The sequence below is a fragment of the Arvicanthis niloticus genome, chromosome 6 (assembly GCF_011762505.2).
Source record: "Arvicanthis niloticus isolate mArvNil1 chromosome 6, mArvNil1.pat.X, whole genome shotgun sequence".
Lineage (NCBI taxonomy): Eukaryota > Metazoa > Chordata > Mammalia > Rodentia > Muridae > Arvicanthis > Arvicanthis niloticus.
The window spans coordinates 104,691,852-104,717,349 of NC_047663.1; the positions used below are offsets into that span (position 1 = coordinate 104,691,852).

A 25,498-nucleotide genomic window follows, 5' to 3' on the forward strand; every position below is an offset into this window, starting at 1 on the left:
AGAGAGAGAGAGAGAGAGAGAGAGTAGGAGTCCAAACAGTCCCTTTTATAGCAAGCCAGGCCTACCTGGCTGTTGCTACTGTTGGTTAGAGCATAGAAGAAATGCCAAAATATATTATGAAAATATTAGTATTTTAAACCTTAAAAGACCTTTTAGATGTTTCAGAAACTCAAACTTAAAAAAGGAAAAAGTGAATGGAATTGATTTGCACAAAATACAAGTTTCAGTATATGAAAAGGAGAAGAGATGACTAAATCTTAGATAACCTAGAAGAAAAACAAAGAGCCAATTTTATAATAATCCTTGTAAATATTTATTTTAGTTTTAGTTATGTATGTGAAGTGAAGCATGTACACATAAATGTTGATTCCCAGAGGCCAGTATATGGCATCAGATTCCCTAGAGCTGAAGTCACAAATGCTTATGAGGTGTGGCACATGCATGTTCCAAACTGAACCCTGGCAGGTCCTTTGGAAGAACCATCCTACCAGCCCCTGATATTATGATGCTATTAATAAAACATATTATAGAAACTACTACCTTTCCCAGAAGGAAGTGGAAAAATAAATGCTTCTGTACAAGTAGAGAAATACATACGTTTTGTCATCAGAGAATCAACAAATATCACATTACTCAAAGAATGCATGGCACATATTTTATTACTATTGGAAAGAACTTTATTATCAGTAAGCTAATGAAACTCGAGTCACATGTTTCCAGTTAGGCAGTGTTTAGACTGAGCACTATCTTTCAAGGTCACAACCAGAGCTGGCTCACATGGTTCCAAAGAACGCTTAAGTTGTCTTGGAAATTTGTTGATTTCATTTTTCAAGCGATAATATTATATCCTATTATGGAATTAATTTTACCTTCAATACTTAAATAATATGTATTTGATATGTAAATAAATCTGCATTTGGTCAAAATATTAGCTCTGAATACTCTTATGACTTATACATTTGCCTCAACTACTATAAAACTCAGATTATTGTTAAAAAGTACCTTCCCCTCTTTCTTAACACTAAATTCAGGCTCTTGAAGATCTTTCATAATTTCTGCTTTGAGATCCACTGGTGCTGTTTTGCTAAAGTTGCAGGTTTCTGTCAAAAAATCCCAAAGCAGATCTCCATTTTCATTACCATCAATAAAACAGTCTGTTATGTCCATGGTAGACAAAAGGTCATAACATTCATACTTAATACCAAGGTCATCCAGTATCTGAGCAAGATCAGAAGATGTGACATATTGGCAGAGGTCATCCCTGGGTAGGCGGGATCCATATTTTTTCCATAGCTTTTCCCAGCCACTAGTTCCTATGCAAAAAAGTTAATACAACACATAGGTTATTAGCATCAAGAAATCTGAAAACAAAACAGACCCAGGGAAGAGTATGAGAATACATGGGGTATGAATACTAGTGTACGTCCTACATACATAACAACAAAGTTGTTGTTTTCTTATTTTTTTTCTTTCATTTAGCTTCTCTCAGTCATTATAATAGACATTTAGAGTAGAGCACAGAACAAAATAATATTCATACCCTTTGTGAAGCTTAATTCAAATAGCATAACAAAACCAGGGAGAAGACTGAATAGGTAATTAAATATATCATATGATATAAAGTGCAAGCAAAAAAACAGAGTAAGGCATAAGTATGGTCAGAGACATTTAAATACTGTTGTTTTTCCATGGTGATCACAGAGTCTGTCTCATAGAGTAACACTTGAGCACAAATCTGCCCGGCGATCACGTAGACACCACAAGGAAGGTTACTCCAGATGGAAAGAACAGCTATTAGGAATTTGAAGCAAATGCAAGGCTGGCACATTTAAGAACTAACCAGCCAGCCAAGAAACTTGGAGTTGAGTGATCAAGTGGAAGAAATGAAAGACACATCCGTGAAATATTTTAATGTAAAAAAAAAAAAAATCACTTAAAATAAAATTCAAGTAGTTTACACTTTCTATCATTTCATTTTTCCATGTTGATAATCAAAAATTCTGCTAGTTAGCACTAAGTGAATATTTATAGAGTTAAAATTGCTCTATAACAAAAGCAAAGGAACACAGTAGAAAATATAAGATATAGTACACTGGCCACTAAATGACTCGATTTTCTTGATTTTGACCTGTCTTTCTTGTCCTAATCAGTTTTCCTTGTTTAGCCTACATTGTTTTATCTGACCGCCTCCATATACTGCATATATGCACCTGAACATATATAGTTTTTTCCACAGAACCTTTTATTTCAATGTAAACAAATCTGCAAATAAACATAGTTCCTGTGCTTTATATGCAGTCATTAGATTAATCATATTCTCATTTGGTTGTGCTTTAGAATACTAACAAACAACTATTCAGTTGAATTCAAACACATTGATCATTTCCTGTTAACCCACAGCTTATACAAAGCTATAATAATAAATTGAAAGGCAAAGGCACTGTTCTTTACTTTCCTGAGCTCATAAGAGCCTTTGATGTGAAATGGCAGGAAAGTTCACTCACAATACTTTGGATAAAATCTAATGCCATTTACTCCGTGTTTTTAATGGTTATGCATGAGAGACTATGAGTGGGAAAACTAGGAACAGTATAGTTAACTAAACTGGTGAAAAATGGACACCATATTTGGCAGTAATATTTCTTTAATTGGGTTGCATATCTTATTTAAGCACAAATCAAGCTATTTTAAAAGGTGTTTTTTGTTTTATAATTCATAATTTTAGTTATTTAATATTTCTGACAAGTATAAGCAAATTTCTGAAATATTTTTCTTGTTTTGCTCAGTGGTTACATTAAGAAAAAGATAATGTGACATTTCTTCACTGTAGTAAAAATTTCTTCCAGAAGTAGTGACTTTGATAATAGGAAGACGTTATCTGAGTTCCAGTGTAATGAACTGAATACTCTTAGTTCTTAACTCTCATTTCTAGGAACAATATCAATTAAAATTGCTTATTTCTTACAGATGACAATCTCCTATTCTTCAATCAGTAACAAAATCTTATGAACTACATGTTTGAAAAAGTGAAAACTATTTCTATCATATGAAGTGTATCGATTGAATAATTTCTGGCTCAAGATTCTTTTTTTTTTTTTTTTAAAGTTAATTGTTGCTACTACTGACTTTTTGGTTCCCTATAAAACCACACAGAGCTCATTTGGATCCCACGTATGGATAAATGCACATAACATGGCTCTAGCTCTCGTCAAGTAGCCTAAAATTTATATAAGTAGGACGTACACTAGTTTTCATACCCCATGTGTCCTCATACCCTTCGCTGCGTCTGTTTTGTTTTCAGATTTCTTGATGCTAATAACCTATGGGTTAAATTAACTTTTTTGCTGCAAATAGCAGACTACTGTATTTATAAGGAGCTTGGTCAATTTTAAAATTCAAGTAGAATACCATATTCTAAACCACAAAATGCTCTTCTTTCCTACTGGCAAGTACCTAGCAATTAAATATGAAACTGTTCAAAATGTCAGATTCACTAGTAGAATAGTGATTAATATAAAGTATGTCAATTCAGGATAAATTTCTGTTAAGAATAGTGTTTCTGTTTTGTTGATGCAGATCATAAGACATACCACAACATTCAAAACAAGGTTTAACTTTGTAATACAAAGTACTTTTTATCAAGTGTCCTAATTTAGGCATGGGTTAGTAGAAAACATTCAATTTACATAATCTCTTCAAAATGGAAAACCAGACCTTTCCTATATATATGAGTAATTTTAAATAACTAGAGGTAAAAATAGTATATCAGAATGCTCACTTAGGGAGTCAGTTGTATGCAAGAGTTCCTGGCTCTAAACCCTCATATGAAGTAGTACCCAGGATTATAAACACAATGACATCATCATTTAAAAAAATATTCCTTATATGTGAAAATAAATTTTGTAGTACACCGTTTCAGTGCGTGGAGCTGTTACCTGGTGATGATGACAAGGACTGTGGTGTATTTAGAAAAAGGTCATTTAACAGCAAGTGAACAATCCATGAAATCTATCAAAGAACCACTACAAAGATAGAGAATACTGGCAGGTGCCCACGATACCCAAGTTACAGAGACAGGAGGGTCATTAACTTTGAATCCAACCTACACTACACAATGAAACCTTACATATGATCTTAATGCCCATGTTGCATTTTCTTTTTTTTTTTTTTCTTTACTGGATATTTAGTTTATTTACATTTCAATGTTATCCCCTTTCCCAGTTTCCCCTCTGGGAAAACCCCCTATCCCATCCCCCATCCTCCTGCTTCTATGAGGGTGCTCCCCACCCTGGCATTCCACTACACTGGGGAATCGAGTATTCACAGGACCAAGGGCCTCTTCTCTCATTGAAGCCCAATAAGGCAATCCTCTGCTACATATGTAGCTGGAACATGGATCCCTCCATGTGTACTCTTTGGTTGATTTAGTCCCTGAGAGCTCTGGAAGGTCTGGTTGGCTGATATTGTTGTTCTTCCTATGGGCTTGCAAACCTCTTCAGCTCCTTCAGTTCTTTCTCCAACTCCTCCATTGAGGACCTCATGCTCAGTCCAATGGTTGGCTGCGAGCATCCACCTCTGTATTTGTCAGGGTCTTGCAGAGCCTCTCACAGGACAGCTATATCAGGTTCTGTCAACAAGTACTTCTTGGCATCTGCAATAGTGTCTGGGTTTGGTGTCTGTATATGTAATAGAACCCAGGTGGTGTAGTCTCTAAATGGCCTTTCCTTTAGTCTCTGCTCCACACTTTGTCTCCATATTTCCTTCCGTGTGTATTTTGTTCCCTTCTAAGAAGGACTGAAGCATTTATACTTTGGTCTTCCTTATTCTTGAGCTTCATGTGGTCTATGATTGTATCTTGGGTATTCCAAGCTTTTGGGCAAATATCCACTTATCAGTCAGTGCATACCATGTGTGTTCTGTTGTGATGGGTTTGGATGATACTTTCTAGTTCCATCCATTTGCCTAAGAATTTCATGAATTCATTGCTTTTAATAGTTGAGTAGTACTCCATTGTGTAAATGTACCACATTTTCTGTATCCATTCCTCTGTTGAAGGACATCTGAGTTGTTTTCAGCTTCTGGCTATTATAAATAAGGCTGCTATGAACATAGTGGAGTATGTGTCTTTGTTATATGTTGGAACATCTTTGGGTATATGCCCAGGAGTAGTATAGCTGGGTCTTAAGGTAGTACTATGTCCAGTTTTCTGAGGAACCTCCAGATTCATTTCCAGAGTGGTTGTACCATCTTGAACTCCCATCAACAATGGAGTATTGCTCTTTTTCCACATCCTTGTCAGCATCTGCTGTCACCTGAGTTTTTGATCTTAGCCATTCTAACTGGTGTGAGGTGGAATCTCAGGGTTGTTTTGATTTGTATTGGCCTGATGGCTAAGGATGTTAAAATTTTCTTAGGCTGCTTCTTGGCTATTCAATATTCCTCAGTTGAGAATTCTTTGTTTAGCTCTGTACACCATTTTTAGTAGGGTTATTTTGTTCTCTGGAGTCTAACTTCTTGAGTTCTTTGTATATATTGGATATTAGCCCTCTAGTGGAGGTAGAATTGGTAACAACCTTGTCCCAATCTGTTAGTTGTTGTTTTGTCCTATTGACAGTGTCCTTTCTCTTACAATTTTATGAAGTCCCATTTGTCTATTGTAGATCTTAGAGCATAAGCCATTGATGTTCTGTTCATGAAAATTTCCTGTGTCTGTGTGTTCCAGGCTCTTCCCCACTTTCTCTTCTATTAGATTCAGTGTATCTTGTTTTATGTGGAGGTCCTTGATCCACTTGAACTTGAGCTTGATATAAGGAATTAAGAATGGATTGATTTGTATTCTTCTACATGTTGACCACCAGTTGAACCAGCACTATTTGTTGAAAATGTTGTCTTTTTTCCACTGGATAGTTTTAGCTCCTTTGTCAAAGATCAAGTGACCATAGGTGTGTGGGTTCATTTCTGGGTCTCTAATTATATTCCATTATCTACCTATCTGTCTCTGTACCGATATCATACAGTTTTTTTTTTTTTTTTTTATCACCATTGCTCTGTAATACAGCTTGAGGTCAGGGTTGGTGATTGTCCCAAGAAGTTCTTTTATTGTTGAGAATAGTTTTCACTATCCTGGCTTTTTTTGTTGTTGTTGTTATTCTAAATGAATCTGAGTATTGCTCTTTCTAACTCTATGAAGAATTGAGTTGGAATTTTGATGGGGATTGCATTAAATCTGTAGATTGCTTTTGGCAAGATGGCCATTTTTACTATATTAATCCTGCCAATCCACAAGCATGGGAGATCTTTCCATCTTCTGAGGTCTTCAATTTCTTTCCTCAGAGACTTGAAGTTCTTGTCATACAGATCTTTCACTTGCTTGGTTAGAGTCACACCAAGGTATTTTATATTATTTGCAACTTTTGTGAAGGTTTTCATTTCCCTAATTTCTTTCTCAGCCTGTTTATCCTTTGAGTAGAGACAAGCTACTGATTTGTTCGAGTTGATTTTATATCCAGCCACTTCGCTGAAGTTCTTTATCAGGTTTAGGAGTTTTCTGGTGGAATTTTGAGGGTCACTTAAGTATACTATCATATCATCTGCAAATAGTGAAATTTTGACTTCTTCCTTTCCAATTTCTATCCGTTTGACCTCCTTTTGTTGTCTAATTGCTCTGGCTAGGACTTCAAATACTATACTGAATAGGTAGGGAGAGAGTGGGCAGCCTTATCTAGTCCCTGATTTTACTGTGATTGCTTCAAGTTTCTCTCCATTTAGTTTGATGTTGGCTACTGGTTTGCTGTATACTGGTTTTACTATGTTTAGGTATATGCTTGAATTCCTGATCTTTCCAAGACTTTAACCATGAAGGGGCGTTGAATTTTGTCAAATGTTTTCTCAGCATCTAATGAGATGATCATGTGGTTTTTTTTTCCCCCTTTGTGTTTGTTTATGTAATGGATTATGTTGATGGATTTCCCTATATTGAACCATCCCTCCACCCCTGGGATGAAGTATACTTGATCATGATGGATGATCGTTTCAATGTGTTCTTGGATTCTTGTTCAATGTGTTCTTGATGGACTGTAACTGTATAGCACTATAGTCCATCAAGCCAGGAAGTTAAAGCAAGAACTCAAAGCAGAAACCTGAAGGCAGAAACTGAAGCAGAGATATCAGAGGAATGTTGCTTGTTGGCTTGCTTCTAGCCCTACCTGCCTACTGATGGCTCTATTTACATTGAACCCACCTATATTAATTCACAGTGAAAAAAAATGTCCTTCCACTATGCTCACAGGCTTATCTGATGGAGGAAATCCCTCAATTGAGAATCCCTCTTCCAAGGTGTGTCTATATTTGTGTCAAGTTGACAAAGAGCAAGCAGCACAGCATCTACCTTATGGAACAGAAAATTCAAGTGATGGTAGTTTTAACATGAGAACAAGCAAGTACATTGATTATATTTACATATACTATGTCACTTGAATGTTTTTCCATAATCTTTAATTATTTTAGATGCTACCATGCATCTGAATACCATAGTATACTAATTTGCATTTCTAAAGCCATTAGCAAGATGGTTCATTGTAGCTTTTCTTGCATACCTATAAAATGTTCCATTTGTTTTACTTTTCAAAAAAGACATTTAATTAGCTTGTTGTGCCCAAGGTCATAGTCAGTGTTGCACAAATAACACAAGTAAATACTTGAAAATGCAACACGTGCCTCCAAAAGAAAACCAGAGGGAGCATATACTAGCAGCTTGACAGCACACCTGAAAGGTCTAGAACAAAACAAAGCAAATACACCTAAATGGAGTAGATGGCAGGAAATAATCTAACTCAGGGATGAAATCAACCAACTAGAAACAAAAAGAACTATTCAAAGAATCAGCAAAACCAGGAGCTGGTTCTTTGAGGAAATCAACAAGATAAACCATTAGTCAGACTAACCAGAGGGCACAGAGACAGTATCCAAATTAACAAAATCAAGAAATGAAAAGGGAGACATAACAACAGAACCAAGGAAATTAAAAGATCATCAGATCCTACTACAAAAGCCTATACTTAACAAAACAGGAAAATCTGGATGAAATGGACAAGTTTCTGCTGTGTGTATTTGTGTATGTGTGCTCGTGCATACATGTGCATGTGATGGATGTATACATATATTAAGTTAGAGTTACAGGTAGTTTATAAGCTGCCTGAAGTAGGTGCTAGAAATAAAATTCCAGTCCTCCACAAAAGCAGTATGTATTCTATTGCATCTATACAGGATGCTTTCTGTATAGATGGAAACAAAATAATTTTGTCTCCACTAGGTTCTCTAGACTGAGCACTGTTGTGAATGATATTTCTACTAATCTAGAACTTAATTTGAAATTAATTCCATAACAAGGACAAAATATACTAACTTTATCTAAACATGTGGATTTATGCATCTGTTTACAACTGATATTTTAAAATCCAGGCTGACTGAAATGGCTTACCTGACACAAGAATAATGAGAATTTTAGCATTGGGAGCTAAGAGACCATGGAAGAATTTCAGGGTGGCTGGGATATCCTTTACATAATACAGCATCTATGTAGGAGAGAAAAAAGAAATGAGATGACTCTCTATGTTGATTTGAACTACATGAACAAGCTTACATGCTTGTTGTTTAGACTAGAAACTCAGAGGAAGTTTTGATTTTTTACACTGAGTGAATTTTTATCAGGCAAAAAATCTTTAAATGTTTGTAGAGTTACAACAAAAAGACATTTGGTGATGGACAAACATGCTCTCTGCCCAACTGATACAGTTCCTGCAGGTATCCAAGTAAAGAAGCAAACTCCCAAAAACTAAGAATGAGCACTAGGTGCAAATTGACTTTGTCAGTCTGGATCAGACTTGGGAAAATCTAATAACAGCCAGTTTATGGCCAATGTATTTAAGCCCAGTATAACTGAGGGAAAAAAGTTTCATGGTGTAGTACAATCCACAGTGCATGAGAAAGTATAATCCCATTGAAACTTGATTCAGGGTGCCTGTCATTTCTTCCAAGAAGCCAATACAGGTAACCTATCTCTAGGTAGCTTGAGGGAATAAGGGTATGACCTGGTCTTGGTCATATAGACAGAATAGAGGTCATTTCAACTATTTGCCACCTCTGGTGCTGTGGTTTGAACAAAAGTGGCTCCACAGGCTAATATTCCTGAATGCGGGAGTGACTCTTTGTTGGAGTATGTATGGCCCTGTTGGAGGAAGTGTTGACTTGGGGTGGGTTTTAAGGTTTCAAAGGCCCATGCAAGGCCCAGTGTCTCTCCCTCCCTCCTGTGGCCTGCAGATATAGGTATAGAACTCTCAAGCTACCTTTCCAGCACAGTATTCATCTACATGCTGCCATGCTTCCTGCCATGATGCCACTAAACCTCTGTAAGACGTGCAAGGAAAAATAGAAAATGTACAGTTTGAGGAGAAAAGGAGCACCAGGAACTATAATGAAAATAAGTACAATGCTCAAGAAAATGAAAAGTTGAAAAAAAAAAAGCCTGACTCTAAATGGAATAGAGTGGTGACCTCAGAGCAAGACCCCATCCAGCCAAGCCAACTTATAAATGGAAATTTGAGAAAAGCTTAGCCAGTGAAGGAAATCATCTAAAACAGAAACTTGATAAGAATGTATTTTAACAAGGGGGACATGTTCTAGCCGCAGCAAGCAGAAGAACTTAGCAGTTTTGGCCATGTGGTTCTGGCTTTAGAGTCAAGGATTCAAGAAAGGAGTCATGGAATCTCCCCCAATGACTAGGGAAAGACACTGGGACCAGGCATGTGTTAGGGGGTATCCCTGCATGGAGGCCAAGAGCTACGGAAGTGAAGCCTGGATTTTGGAGAAAAGCCCCAAAATATTGGGAATGGCATTTGGTGAGATATCTGCCAAGGAGAGTTGCTACAAGGGTGTGGACCCAGCCCAAGAAAAAGAAGTATGTCACAATCAACAAATAGGAAACAAGTTGGTTAACTGAAAGAATATTTTAATATCAGATATAGAAATAGAGTTTGGAGTATGCCCTGATGGGTTTTGGTCACTATGTTCGCTTTCCTCCCTTTTGGAATGGTAATGCATATTCTATGCCACTGTATGTTGGAAGTGTGTGATATAGTTTTACCATTTTCACTTTATAGGGGATTACATGAGTCTCAGGAGAGATTACTCAATAATATTGCTGATTAGTCCACTGCTGCTAAGTCATAGAAGTAAAGTCCTTCTAAATGATTGGCTCATTTAAGTAGCATATTGTTGATCTAATATTATAAAATATGTCCCTTCTATTATATGCATACTGTCGAAGATACCTACTAGTGGGAAAACTAGGAGGTTTCAGAAAATGTCTGAATCATTTATAGATATAGGTATAGGTATAGGTGGAGGTGGAGGTGGAGGTGGAGGTGGAGGTGGAGGTGGAGGTGGAGGTAGAGATAGATAGGTAGGTAGGTAGGTACATACATACATACATACATACATACATAAATGCATACATACATACAACATTCTGGTCATCTATACCGACAGAACCATTAAAAACTCAGTGGGATATATTATCATTCTATCATTCTAAACAAGTATCCTTTTATATATTAAAGAATATTTGTATTCACCAATACCTCCTTAAGGCAGAAAGTGTTTACTTATAAAACAAAAAAACAAAAAAAAAATTCCATTGTATGCATTCTCCATACAAATCTGTGGAAAATATCTTTTTTCATTGTAATGGTCCAATGTAAGACCATTTCCTACCTGAACCATATGAATAAAATCCCACTTTGGAGGTTCTTCTTCTTCTTCCAACATACGTTCTTGATATTCAGACGATGTCTCCTTGTGCCAAGCAAATTTTATGTTCTCCGTGTTTGATGTCTTGGCTACAAGCTCTAAAATACCCCGAAAAGGTGACCGATAATCAATTTTAATTTAATTACATGCAGAACCCATTTGTCCATTTAATTTTTTAATTCAATGAATGTTACAGGACTGTGACAGCTAATCTTGGTTGTCAACTCTACTACTTCAAGAATTAATTAAAACCCAAAACATGGGCGTACCTGTGTGAGTTTGGGGGCAGGGGGGAATCTTGATTGGATCATTTGGTGTGGGAAGACCCACCCAAAATCGAAATCATTTTAAGGTCAGCATGAGCCTAAGAATTTAAGACTATCTTCTGATAGCAGCCCATGTAAATGAATGTGAAAAAGGAAGCTTTTTGCTTTTTTGCCAGCTTGTATTAACTTTAGCTAACAAGTTCATCTGTCCTGCTGCTAAGATATTCCTGTACTTTTATGACCTTATAAGTAGTATAACCTACTTCTCTGGGATTCCAACCCAAACTGAAGACCAGCTGAGTCTTACATACTGAACAACTGCTGGAATCTTAGGCCTTTGCATCCAAAGAAAGGCACTGTTGGACTAGAAAGAACATAGCCTGTAAGCCACTCTGCTACATCCCTTTTAATAGATAGATAGATGATAGATAGATAGATAGATAGATAGATAGATAGATAGATAGATAGATAGATATTAATTCCATCAGTTCAATTCCATTAGAGAATCTTAATAAGGAACATTTTTTTTTATTATGTAGCTAAGGAAATCAGGTTTGTCTAGACTTTTTTTTTTCCCTAATACTAGACAAAGTTGGAGGAGAAAGGACAAAACTAAGAAATAAATTTGAGAATGTGGTTAAGTACAGGATATATTATCTTAGTATGAAGATTAAATCAAATGCAGATTTTTATGAATAGAAATTTGATGTAAAACAGATTAATCCATGAAGTCAAGGAATTCACTGTCTGTAGTTTCAGGTCTTTTGTTCTTGCAGTCCAAGAATTAAGTTTTTCCCCAAATAAATGTAACATAAATACATAGGAGTTAGTGTATTATTAACCATTTGAAGAAAACACACACACACACACACACACACACACACAGAGAGAGAGAGAGAGAGAGACAAACAAAAAAAAACAAACGGAGAAGATAAACCTCTGAAAATAGAATTTAACACATACCTTTGTACTTGACAATTTGTTCAGCACTTGGCTCAACAACTTCATTGTTAATACAGATTCCTGGGTATTGAGCCTGAACTTTGGAGAGAATCTGAAGGTCAATTTCACCTAGAAGGTAAATAAATAAACAAGCAACATTGAATGTGGTGATAAAAAAACAGCTTGAATTAATTAACTTTTTGACTTACATTTACAAAGGATTGCAAAAACGATTAACTCTCACCCAACTGTAGCATTCCCTTAATTCCCTTATGGTGTTCAAGCACTCAGTTTGAAGTGGAAATAATAATTCAGTGTAAGGAGGAGTATGAATACCATTCATTTATTATTTCATTCACATAATCTCCATTCATACCTATTACTGGGCTTCATTGAGTCAAAGCTGTCAGGGACTGCAGGAGACAGTCACTAAGTTTCATTATAGTCAAATATAATTTTAAATATTTATCAATTGAGAGATATATTTAAGCCAGAAATATTAAAATACAAGAAAAGCACAACTTAGAACTGATAACTAATCTAGTCCAGAAGAACACCTAAAAGAATATTTAAAGTAAAAAAGGTAAGGGATGTACATATAGAATATAAAAATGTCAGATATTACTTTTCAAAAAATCATGCTAAGTACCAAGTGCCCTTTTCAAAAACCACTGTCTCAGGAGAATAAGAACACTTGCTGATCAAACTTAAGGACTTGTCAATCCTGAAAATTGTCTCTTAACACCTCCATTTGCATACACACACACACACACACACACACACACCAGCTACAGCAGACCCTTGAGGCTTCATGACATCGAATGTCTTCTTCTATGTCTGGCTCATCATTCTCCTGCCTCCCTTGTCTCCTAATACTGTGCCATATTCTTTTGCTGCTCATTATGTCTAACTTTAGAAAGGTTCTGTCAATGCCACACATACCAAAATGTTACAGGTTAACATAATTTCATATTTTGTCAAAAGATATTTACATTTTAATGAAGGTCAACATGTAACCTAATTAAATAAGAATGTCAAACTCAGTTTGGATGTATCAGCAATAGGGAAAAAATAAATAGTTTCTAAACAGAGGGTTCAAAGAACAACATAAAGAACTAATAATATTTATTCATTGTCAACTTATTTACAATTTATTTACATTGTATTTCATTATTTATCCACCACAATGAATCAGGTATTAATTATTCTTATTAATTGTTGATTATTATTATTTACTACTGCTACTATCATCATTATCATTTTCTGATGAGTAAAATGAAGTTCAGATAGTTGTCTTAGTTAGTTTTTTTATGGTTGTGATAAAACACCATGATCAAAAGTAACTTGGAGAAAAAAATTATTTTACCTTATGCAACTTGTAAGTCACAAAAAAAAAAAAAAAAAAAAAAAAAACAGAGCAGGAACCTGGAAGAAGGAACTGGGACAGAAGCCATAGGACTGTTGATTACTAGCTTTTCCCTCATGGTTTGTATAGAACCCCTGTTTTATATCAAATTTCTATTCATAAAAATCTGCAGATGATTTAATCTTTATACATCTATATCTTATATTATATATTATATAAGATATATATATATTATATATATTAAGTACAAGATATATTACAATATATCTTGTACTTAATCACATTCTCAAATTTATTTCTAAGTTTTGTCCTTTCTCCTCCAATAGCTTCTTTTTTCTCTCTCTCTTTTCTCTTGAGAGTTAAGCATATCTTATTCTGTCAAATCTTTCTCTGATTAATTGTCGCGCCCCCGCTAAATCAGCAAGAAAGATATGACAAACCGGATCCTTCTCAACAGCCTTTATTGGAAGTGCTCTTTTAGATTTCTGGGAGAGACTTCAAATGCCCAGAACGGGCTGCTTATATACCCCCAGCCCTGGGCGGAGCAAAGCGCATGGAGGTGCACAATTGGTCAATTTGCAGTGCCTCATATGCATACCCCTCAGCATACCCCGCCCGGGAGGGGGTGATTGGTCAGGTTTGTGGTACCCTAGTGGTACCTCATTTGCATGCCCTGTTCGGGAGGGGCTGGAGCCAAATTCCAAAGTGCACTGCGCGTGCACTGCGCATGCACAGATCTGCGGCACCGTTTCATCAGCCGTCAGGTCAGCGGCTTACAATTAATCACTTTGTCTGACACTCAACTGGACATCACTTTCAAACATGGGTGCTTCCTTCTGTAAACTAACTTTACCTTCATTGTTTAGGATTAAAGGTGTGTACTAAGGACATGTCTGTATTCCAGACAGAAGAATTAATGGTGTGTGCTAAGGACTTAGCCACACCACAACTCTAAACAGGTTTTTCAATAAATAACACAATCTCAGGTTTCACAGTGTAATCACATATCCTGCAACAATAAATTGAAGCTATTATACATGAATTCAAAAACAACATTTTAAACGATTTATTTTTTGCTTTTAGTTATGTGGTGTGCATGTGTCTATGTGTATCTGCAGCAGGAAAATCAGTAAAGCCATTGTATCTGGAACCAAAACAGAAGCATTGGGATTGTTTTTAGGTTCACCTAAGCCCTGAGGAAACCTTATATATCTGATCAGTGATTGTTATCAGAGATTTATGGAGCTGTATTTCTGAAGTATCTTTATGGTCTTCTCATGTCTTCAGTCTCCAAACTTGAAATTATTGTCTTCCTGAACACTGCAAATGCTGTATGGTATTGAGAAGTGAGTGGGTCATATGTTCCTCAGGCAGCACATAGATCAGATCAGAAGTTCTGGTAGAGAAACTTGACTTATTCTAAAGTTAACCCTCCTATAACAATCAATAACTGCACTTCCACAAACTGCTTGGGGTTCAGTCCTCTGAGGCTGATCCACCCTGCCGCTGCAAAGCTGTATTACATCATCGAGTGTCTCTCTTTATTTGATCAACCACATAATTCATATTACCAACACGAACCCTGTATATGCATGTGACAACACAAGCCAGAAGAGCACGCTGAATCCTTTGGAGCTGGAGTTAGAGGATCTTGTAAGCCCCTGACATGAGTACACGAAACCAAATGCCAGTCCTCAGCAAGAACAGGGAATGTTCTTAACCACTGAGCTATCTTCTCACCCTAATGTTTGTGAACTAATTTGTATTGTCTTGTTTAATAGTAAAGGTCACTTAGAACCCCATTCTCCAATTAATAGACTATACGCAAGCAGGTACAAGGATCTGCAAAATACAAATGTGAATTTTAGGAAAATTATAATACGACATCATGATCTATACACACACACACATGTAGGTAGCATATATTTATATGCACACACATGTAGGTAGCATATATATGTATATATATATATATATATATATATATATATATATATATATATTCAGACCATTGCTTCATTCTTACTAATTCTATAGCTATAAAACTGAACTTATTTGCTCTTCTAAGTATTTAATATTTTTAATATTTAAAACTTTTATTATTTCATGTGTGTTCACCTGTATCTGTGTATCTGTGCAATATATGTGTGTCACGTCCTCAGAGGCCAGAATAGGACATCGGATCCCCTAAGACTAGAGTTACCAATGGTTGTGAGCTTCCATGTTGGTAGTGGGCATCCAGCCCAGGACCTCTGAAAGAGCATCAGTGGCTCCTAACCAGTAAGCAATCAGTCCATCCCAAATATCATCTTTTAACTTACAAATGATGATTTTTTTTCTTCACTTTGCCCATTATCATTTGTTTTTCTGTTTCAAGCCTTATTAAATTAGCACAAAGAAACTTGCTTGCTCAGCTTTAAAACATTGGCACCAATGTCATGTACACTTGTGTTCCATTCTCCCAAATGTGCAAAATGCTTGTAGATAGTCCTAAGTTTTATAGACTACATCACCAAGGTCTCCATCTTTCTCAGAAAATAATAACTGCTATTTTGCTATATATTAATGATTCAAATTAGAACTGTCTTAAGTTATATAATTAAAACCTTGCCTAAAGGTGGAGTGAATGTCTAGAAGCCCATGGGAGAGGAAAAGAAAATATGATCTAAGTATATTAAATAAAAATTCATGTCTGCAACAGAAACAAACACCTTGGCAGCCATATGGCTGGAGAGAGGCCTACTTCTTACTTAAAAGGCTACTGAAAACCATAGACTTTTAGACTATAAACAACTCTAATAGCCCAAACATTCAAGATATTAGCGCCTAAGTCCTTTTCTAATGCATGTGAACAGGTTGGGTTTCCCCTCTCTATCTGCTAGCACTGAAGTAGCAAATAATTTAGCTCTCTGGGTATCCACTTCCACTTCCAAGCAGGTTTAGTTATTGGCAAATCCGCACAGTGAACTGAAAAATCACTTTCTTGGGCTTTCAATTTCTGGAAGCAAATATTTTTCAGGTTTTTCAACAAGAAATATTTGAAGGCAGCAATAAATACATTCAATTTACTTTTTCTTGTTTCTCATCCCTAAATTCTGTTTTTCATCATTCTCGATTTATTGATCTAGATAGTCAAACATTAATCTTTGCTCTCTGCCATCTCCTAGTGAAGTAAGAAATGGAAGTCATAAACCAATGTTACAAACAATTTATCAATAAACTTGTTTTAAAACATTGTTATGTAAAAGTGAAATTTAGCTAAAAGAGCATGCCTCTGCCAGCCAGGTTAGGAGGCCACAACCTTGGCTAAGAGCCACTAATTAATTCATGTGCTCCTTATCAGAAAAAGAATAATCACAGTAGGCAGGCGCAATGACTCTGGTTAGCAGTCACTATGGAAAAGCAGCCTTAGTCTGTCTAAAGATAACTACGTCAGTTATTAAATCGTAACTTTACCCATTTATCTAAACTGCTAAACTCTGAGTTTCTGTATCTGTAAAACAATTGTCCAAAGTTTAACTTAGCAACTATGAACCTGTACAATCTAAGTAGTGTTTCTGTTCAGGGATGGTCAGGGAGAGTCTGCCTTTGCTGCACTCCTCAGAACAGATCACATGCTAGCATTGCTGGAAAGACACTGTACTACCATTACACTGTTTTCTAAGCCCAACCAACAGTTCAGCCCATTAGTACCCACTCTAATTCTATTTGCTCTGCTGTCATCTAACTTAACAGATATGCCAGCCCATTTGCTTACCTAACAGCTAATATCAATAAACTTCTGTGTTCTCAACATTTTATTTGAGAAAGGAGATAAAATTAAAAAGCTGCTAAGATCATATTTTTTCTTATTCAACTTTTTTTTAAATTTACTTATTTTTATTTTATGTGCACTGGTGCTTTGCCTAAATGTATGTCTGTATGAGGGTATCGGATCCCTAGAACTGGAGTTAGACAGCTATGATCTGTCACTGGGTGATGTAAATCAAACCCCAGTCCTCTGGAAGAGCAGGCAGTGAACTATCTTAACAACTGGGCCATCTCTCTAGAAACAAACAAACAAACAAAAAATCATATTTTCACATATTTGGTCATTACTAAACCATTTATTCTCTTTCATGAGGTTAATAATTCTTATATCCATTTTGTACAATTTATTGGATCTTGGGCTTTATTCTACCTAATAATGCTCAAGTTATTTGTAAAGTAAGGATGAATTACATTTTTGTCCTCTTTCTTTCTTTCTTTCTTTCTTTTTTTGTTTGTTTGTTTTTCAAGACAGGGTTTCTCTGTGTAGCCCTGGCTGTCCTTGGAACTCACTCTGTAGACCAGGCTGGCCTCAGAAATCCACCTGCCTCTGCCTCCCAAGTGCTGGGATTAAAGACATGCGCCACCACTGCCCGGCAGTCCTATTTCTTATCCTCTATAGAATTGCTGGTTTTGTATGAACAACAAATGCTGTGTTGTATAACAAAAATAACCTAACCCAAGAGCTCTCAACTGATAGCAGTAAATTTATTACCAAAAAATTGTGAGTGAGTCCCTACCACCTGTACATAAAATAATGGGAATACAAATAAGCTGGACAGAATTAGATTGTTGAATTTTGTTCTGTCTAATTCTTGTAGTAATACTTTCTGGTACCTGAATAAATATAAGTGTCATGTATGCAAAGCCCATAGCAAGAAGAGCATATTGCCAATAACTTCTTCCTGGAGCGTGTGTGTTAAGTTAGTAGCATTGAGAATTGTTAGCATTTCTGCTTACCAAAACACTAAGGATGTCTTGTTTTCTGTGCACCATCTAGCATGAAAATGACACTTATCTTAAATTAAATGATAGTTGGTAGTAAACCCCTACCAGGTTTAATTTTAATTTAAGGAAGCATCAACAATAAAAAACAGACCAAAAAGCAAATTCTATCAGATTTTTAGTAAAAATAATGTTACTATTCTAAAAAAATAAAAAGTAATTGCTAAAGTCAATGTGACATGACTATGAAACCCTGAAAAACAAAACAAACAAAGATCAACAAAAATATTCCTGGCTGCTCATTGCTTCTTATTAAAGAATATATAGATAAAGCTCAGTTGGGCTCTAAGGTTTTGTCCATGATTTGTCTTCTTTGTCATTTGCTTATATTTTATTCACATAATATTTGTTTCATACATTTCTCCATCACTAGAACTTATAATTTGTACATAACAGTGCTACAGATGTGGAAGATTACTTAAAACCTACCCAATGGAGTTTTCCATTAATTTCCTTTCTTTTGAACTGTATAGAGTCCTAATAATTGTCTGGATTATAAATAAAAGTGTCTATGAGATTTTTAAAAAAATATCTTACTATATAAATATACATATAGCTGACATAAACACTAGTTTCTAAAAAGAAAAGAGTGCACAGGCAACTTTCTTCTCATATTCCTGAAAATAAGAAATAGCCAAAGAACATAGCACTAGTGGTACATAAAGCAGTATTGCTAAACTTCCTTCCCCCAGGAAGATGAAACTAAGGTCTATCCATTCTCCTAATGAAGATATTGAGCTTCCTTAAAGAACAAAAGTGAGGGGTTACTTGCAGAATGTGAGCACTCCTCTACTGGCCACCCTTGGAAAGTCTCAGTCAGTGGGAATGAGTGCTACCCATAGCTACCTCGATGGACCCCTCCCTAGTTTTCCACTTGGCGTATATAGGAATATATATAGTCTATATATGAATATATAGATTATACATATTCTAACCCCTCCTGTGGGCTATGTACAAGGTTGCCAGTTGGTAAAGATCAGTTGATACTTGGGGGTCAGGGTAAATAAAACTGTTAACAAGGCCAGCTAGGATGACTTTTTTGCAAGAGGATGTGGGGAGAGGTGAATGGCCCTAGATGGCAGTTGCTTGGCTCTGAGAACACTCATGATAAGTAGCAATTTCATTATGGGAATTTTTAGTTTGTTTGCTTTGGGTATGTGTTTCTCAATTATGCTGGGAGAAATGGTTTCAGTGCTGTGGATGGAAAAAACATGTTTAACAGAGGTATGTAGAAAATCAGCTGAAGTTGCCTATACATCAAAGAGTAGAACATTTAGACAGTGAACAACAGTGGACAACAGAGTGAGTGTGGTGAGATCCCATGATGTACACTATAGGAACTGAGCACAAAGTACAACACGAGACCAACAGCCAGACTTGCAAGAGATCAGAGTTCAGAGACTGATCGGAAGGACAAAGTTCAAGGATGATATAAACCTCTTAATTCAAGATGGTAAAATATGAGAGGTACTGCTTCTCTAAGGCAAGGATATGTGATTCCTCAATGGATGGTGTTTGCCTTGAGTTTGTCAGATAAGCATTACCTAGTTGCAGTATAAAAGTCCAAACGACATGAAATACCACTCATTCATAACAAGGACACCTTGTCCATACAGTTGTTAAATATACTAATTACTTATTTCATTTGGCTAATGATGCTAAGTATATAATTTTAATTTTTCTTCAAGTTCTTATATTTCTGACCAGTTTCTTAGGAAGAACGGCCTAAGGAGATGCCATATTCTCTCCTAGATAGAGCCTGGAGGTATCAATATGATACCTCCAACAAATACCTCCAGTGTACAGGTCAAATATTGCTTATAAGATAAGAAGACATAAGAATGTGGATACATAGCTAAGGGGATTGCAGCCTTTACCACCAGCACTCACTCAAGAGACAGAGATAGGAAGATTTCTGAGCTCAAGGCCAAACTGGTCTACAGAGCAAGTTCCAGGACAACCAGAATTATATAAAGAAGCCCTATCTTTCAAAGAAAAGAAAAAAGAAGAAGATACATTTCCATTATAAATTCAATTAATTATTTTATATTAAAAGACAATTAACTAAGCCATAATAGGGATTATTTTTTATTACTGTTGCTTTTTATACTCTCTAAGCACACGTGACACTCTGAAGTCATAGTCCTGATGCTAAGAGGCTGTGGGAAACTCATATGCAACACCCTGGAAATGGCCCTCTTTACTCTGTGAATTAACAGGATATTCTTTGGGTAATTCACCAACAACCAACAGTAACCTTGATTTGTCTTTATTGCTCTCTCTAGCTCTGTGGTTAAAGATAACAGAATAAATGGATTTTTAGGATTAGCCTTATTACATTATAGCACACTGAATTTTATGAAAACAAAAGAACACATATGCCACCATAAACTGGCTATTCTTTTTCACTGACAGGCTCCTGATTTCCTTTACATTAATAGGGGCTACAACACACCTCATCCATATGGCACTCAACCCTTTATAGTAGACAGCTCAGGACACTAAGTAACAAGCAGCAGTATAGTTTCTGCTTAGTAGACCATAACCATAACTAGAGCAGCATGTTTTACATCAATATATTAAGTCAAAGATGACTAATACCTTCATATGAAACAAATACTAACCCTTGAGAAGAAACTTGTTCTTTTAGTGTTTCAGAGAGGCAAAGTCTTTGCCTTACAGGAGGAACAGCATCTGTTCCTGTAGCTAAGACTCAGTGTTTCCATTTTACTTATGAGAAATATCTCAGCTTATGTATTAGTCAAAGTTACACAGTTCATCAGGGGCAGTTACAAAAAAACACATATACCAACCTGCTTTTCCAGAGTTAGTATTTTTCTATAATTAAAAACTCTTAAGAATAATAAGTGATGTTATTAAAACACATATAAGAAAATACTTTGACTGACTAAAAGTACTTTTAGAATTCATTCAGAAGAAGGGAGCAGTAAGGCCAATTTTCAGAGATGGAGCTACAATAATGTAAATTAACTATGATACTAAGTATATTTTTGCCCATATTGAGATGTTTTTAATGAAGGGAGCTATACACCAATTTACATTCTAGTGAAAGTTTCCTTTCCTCACAGGGACTGGTAACAGTAATAATCTTCTAAGTTTCTCTGGTTTTCTACTTATAAAAAATTTTTTTTTAAAAAAAATCTCATTTCTTACCTATCCTACAAATGATAATGAAGACTAATGTCCCAGAGCCTATACATTTCTTGAGAGCAATGAATTTGAGTTGAATAATGTTGCTAGTATTTATAACTTAATATTTTACAAAAGCAAAGTGGCTTTCTAGAGCATGAACAATATGGCTATTAAATACCATGGTACCTATAGTAGAATATAAATTTTCTATGTATTATTCATACCTGCACCTCCGCCTACACTCAGAATCTTAATTTCTGCTTTATTTTCTCCAATCCTGAAAAGCAAGCAAACACAGAATTATACAATTTAAGAAACACATGAAAAGTGCTTTGCCAATTTTTCCTATCAAGTCTATTGATAAGCAAAAGAGAATAGATGAACGGACAAGAGGCCAACATGAAAGTGACATCATGTCTGTGGCTCTTTATTTATTTCTGCCTGAAAACACAGGAGAAGGGAGCCAGGCCAGCTTGAAAGTGAGGACAGGCCTTGTTCTTCTCCTCCATTCCCTCTGTCTTATTAAAAAGCATCAGAGTACATCCCTAAAGCCGACCACCAAGGTCTATTCCCTTATTTGGCCACTTCCTCCTCTTGAGGCTGACTTCCAAGGCCCAGCTAAAAAGTATTAAAGTCCAGCAATCAAAAGCCCCCTTTGGTTCACCTAATTAACATGCCCAATCAAGATATACTACCACATCCTAGCCCATTCTAACACAGGCCTCCCTTTTTTCTTTTAAAAACTGCACCTGTAAAGTCATTTGCTGCTGTTTTTCTGCCTGAGTCAGAAAGCAACTACTTTAGCTTTCCTTTCCAGCTTAATAAAGGATTTCACTGTGAAAACAGGCATTTGGGAGTGATTTGTGCCTAATTCTGGTTTGGGAGGGAACCCCCAATATGCAGGGGTCTCCTTCAACAGGCTCCATTCCTTTCTTGAATTTGGAGACATAGAAGCACCACTGTAACCATCCAGCATGTAAAAAGTGGCATTTCTTTGGATACTAGAAAATAAGGATGCATAGTTCTGTCAATCTCTGTTGACATTTCACACTGACAATATAAAACCTGGGCCTCGGCAAGGACTTGGTGGTTTATGCTACCTCTAATGTCTTTTCCTCTTCCTTCTTTCTGTCTTCCTTTACAATAAACAAATATGTATTATGTGTTTATTGTAAACACATCCTAGGAATTATATTTCAAAAAAGTAATGTGCTTTCAGCTTAAAATCAGAGTGCATAAACAAAATCTCATGAGTCTTTTACAAATTCTACAGCCAAAATTCCATCTAGACTGGGTACATTCAGAAGACAAGGAAGGGGTCATCATTGCCTTACACCCCTCCATCTTCAGTCTAAACTGTAAGGTTGAAAAAAAAAATCAAAGATCTGGCGAAGCTAAGGGATGAATGTGTACTATCCAAACTGAAAATACTGAGAAAGTAACCTATAACCTATTGAAAAGATGACATAAGCCCTATGTCTCCATTTAAGGACCATGCCTGATTTTGAAAAGAAGGCCCTAAGGCAGAACTCCAGGAACAGACCCCAAAATCCAGAAACAAGGTCATAAAACCTCCCAAAGAACAGCCTGGGGATAACCACAAAAAAAAAAAAAAAAAAAAAAAAAAAAAAAAAAAAAATGGGAAATGCTTTATCTCAGGATGGCTCACCATTTCAAAAAATGATTAACTCCCACATGCTGGTTGTTTCTGCTGAATAAACGCTCTTTGTCTTTGCATACTAAGTTTGCGGTTTTCCTTCAGTGATTTTCAGATTTTTACACTAAATCTTTAAAATTTGAGAGAAAGTTCCAAAGAAGTAACTTATAGTTTCAGATAAAATTTTCTACTTGATATCTGCTTTAATATTTTAATGGTCTTTAGATTGAACACATCAGACATGCACATAATAGTTTGGATCAAATTCACCCATTGTTCCTTCCCTTCCAATTCTTCCTCTCTCTCCCCACAACTACAATTTCCTCCCAACTTCTTGAGCTTTTGTTGTAAAGCCTAGATCCACTTATACTTAGTGGCATCTATGAGTACACAGGATGGGTGTGGAACCAATGATTTAATTTTTATACCCTTTATCCTATTATGTGTCAATTAATGAACCTTGTTAAGATACAAAATACAAGGCTAGGGAAATGACTCAGTTTATAAAGTGCTGGACAAAAGGAGGAGGAGAAAAAGAAAAAGACACATAGAATTCTGTATTTGTCCAACAAGTCTGCTCTGGTTGACAAGAAGGGGAACTAACTCCACAGAGAAATTCAGACAGCATACAGGTTTCATTGTTGCTTGTAAATTACCTCCACAGTCAGTCACTTCTTACTAGTGTTATATAGTTACTTTTTGCAACAATTTATCCCCAGATAGGTGACTTGACTCTCTTCTGTTACCTCAATAATGCTTATCAGCTTTGAGACAAATTGAACACATTAATCAAAAAATAAAGGAGTCTGTGGGCATAGAAACCAGTTTTACTGATTATGGTAAACTAATTCTTTTTTTTTTCTTTCAGAATCATATTAATAATATTAAATTGAAAGGAAAAGATACTTTTGGGAAGAATTAAAATAAGAGAAAAAGGAGATGCATTTAAATCAGTATTATTAGAATTGAGAAGCACTAATTCTATGCTCTGGAACAAATCTCATTCTGCAATTATTTTTGTGTGATTCTATGGAAAGAATACCAGAATCTATTGGGGACTTTTAAAAACATATATAATTTGAAAGGAACCTAGAAAAAAATCCGAGTTTAATGATTTGAATCTTTTTCCCAAACAAGGTTGGGCTTCTGCCTTTAAAGGCGACAAATAGTTAACACTAGCCTGCGCTGACAGCTATACCGCAGAAATCAGTCTCGGTATTTATAGCACAAACAGAGCCGGTTAAGCGAGGCCAGCCAGTTTAGACAAGGCCAGGCTGCAGCAGGCAGCTGTGGTTGTCTATGACTCTAATCCCAGGGCCTCCTCCACCTCTGCCTACCCCCTGGGCTGGGTGGAGGGTTAGTCCGCTGCAAGAAACGCCACTTTTTGTTACCTTGCTATTATGCCTGGAAGCTTCTTATCCATGAATTCCTGCATGCACTGGTGTTCCGTGGAATTATTTAGAAACCTCCGAAAAGATTCAACGTATCTGCTGTGGTCAGAAAATAAGCTCCTCATGCAAGATGCCATATTGGGTTCTGTAATAAAAACAAGGAGGGAGCTCCGTTTTACTTCCTCTGTTCCAAGTTCCTTCTTTTCCCTTTTTCTCTCCCCTCCCCCACCAGTTTCCTTAATCCCCGAGCCAAATAAGTCTCCCAAACAGTGCGGAATAAGTAAAAAAAAAAAAAATAGTACGTGAATAAAAAAATAAACCACGGCACTAAAATCTGCTTTGCCTTTGACCGACACCCAAAACTAACTACCAAACAGAGCTTACTGTGCCACTGCTTGCAATGGACTTTCTGCACTTTAAACCTTGCAGAGCTGTAAAGCAGGCTGGCAGCTCTGGGAAGCTGCAAAAGCATTCCAATCTCTTCCTGGTTTTGTTTTTGTTTTGTTTGTTTGTTTGTTTGGGTTGGGTTGGGTTTTTGTTTTGTTTTGTTTTGCTTTCAAACAGGGGTCACAAGTAAGTTCCAAGTAAGAAAGGGGGTTTTGTGTTTTGCTTTGCTTTTAAGGCAAAAGGTCAGTTAATTTTTAGAATGACCAGGATTGCTACAAGGCTATACATATTATAACTTTCAGAAGCCTGCAACTGCTAAAATCTGTTGACAACCAACCAGCAGCTCGCTATGTGTGTTTGTTGTAGAGTTCCCTGCCTTTGTGTATCTTAGTTTTTGACTCTTAAGCTCAACTGCTGATTTCGTCAAATATTGATTGATTTGTTTGAACAAATCAGGAAAAAATTAAGCCAAGGAGGAACACAGGAGCTGTAAGAGAAATTTAAAGTAACAGGAGGCCTTAGTATTACCGTAAAAGGATTATCACAGGTACTTCTCAGTTCTGAGCCTCCTAAAACTAAAAATTCCAGCCTCAGTTGTTTCCCAGCCACCTGAAATCCCAAGTTTATCTCTACATGGTTGATAGTTAATAAAGACAAGAGCAGAAGCGTACTTGTTCTCCTGAACAAATTGCGCATAGGCTTCTGTTTGCTTAAATGG

General features: G+C 36.2%; 1 protein-coding gene across 2 annotated transcripts; it reads right to left on the reverse strand.

The window, feature by feature from the left end:
- Positions 1 to 289: 289 nt before the first annotated feature.
- Hnmt (histamine N-methyltransferase) lies at positions 290 to 24,906 on the reverse strand. 2 transcript variants are annotated; one of them, XM_076937485.1, is made up of 7 exons: positions 24,778 to 24,906; positions 24,394 to 24,538; positions 21,570 to 21,622; positions 12,036 to 12,143; positions 10,771 to 10,904; positions 8,480 to 8,573; positions 290 to 1,313 (listed from the first exon to the last, which is right to left on the reverse strand). In XM_076937485.1, exons 1-7 carry the CDS (start codon positions 24,863 to 24,865, stop codon positions 952 to 954), a joined length of 984 nt encoding a protein of 327 aa, XP_076793600.1. In that variant the 5' UTR covers positions 24,866 to 24,906; the 3' UTR covers positions 290 to 951. The 2 variants fall into 2 exon arrangements, with proteins under 2 accessions (XP_076793600.1, XP_034362213.1); XM_034506322.2 differs by having other exon boundaries at positions 24,696 to 24,786.
- Positions 24,907 to 25,498: the final 592 nt, after the last annotated feature.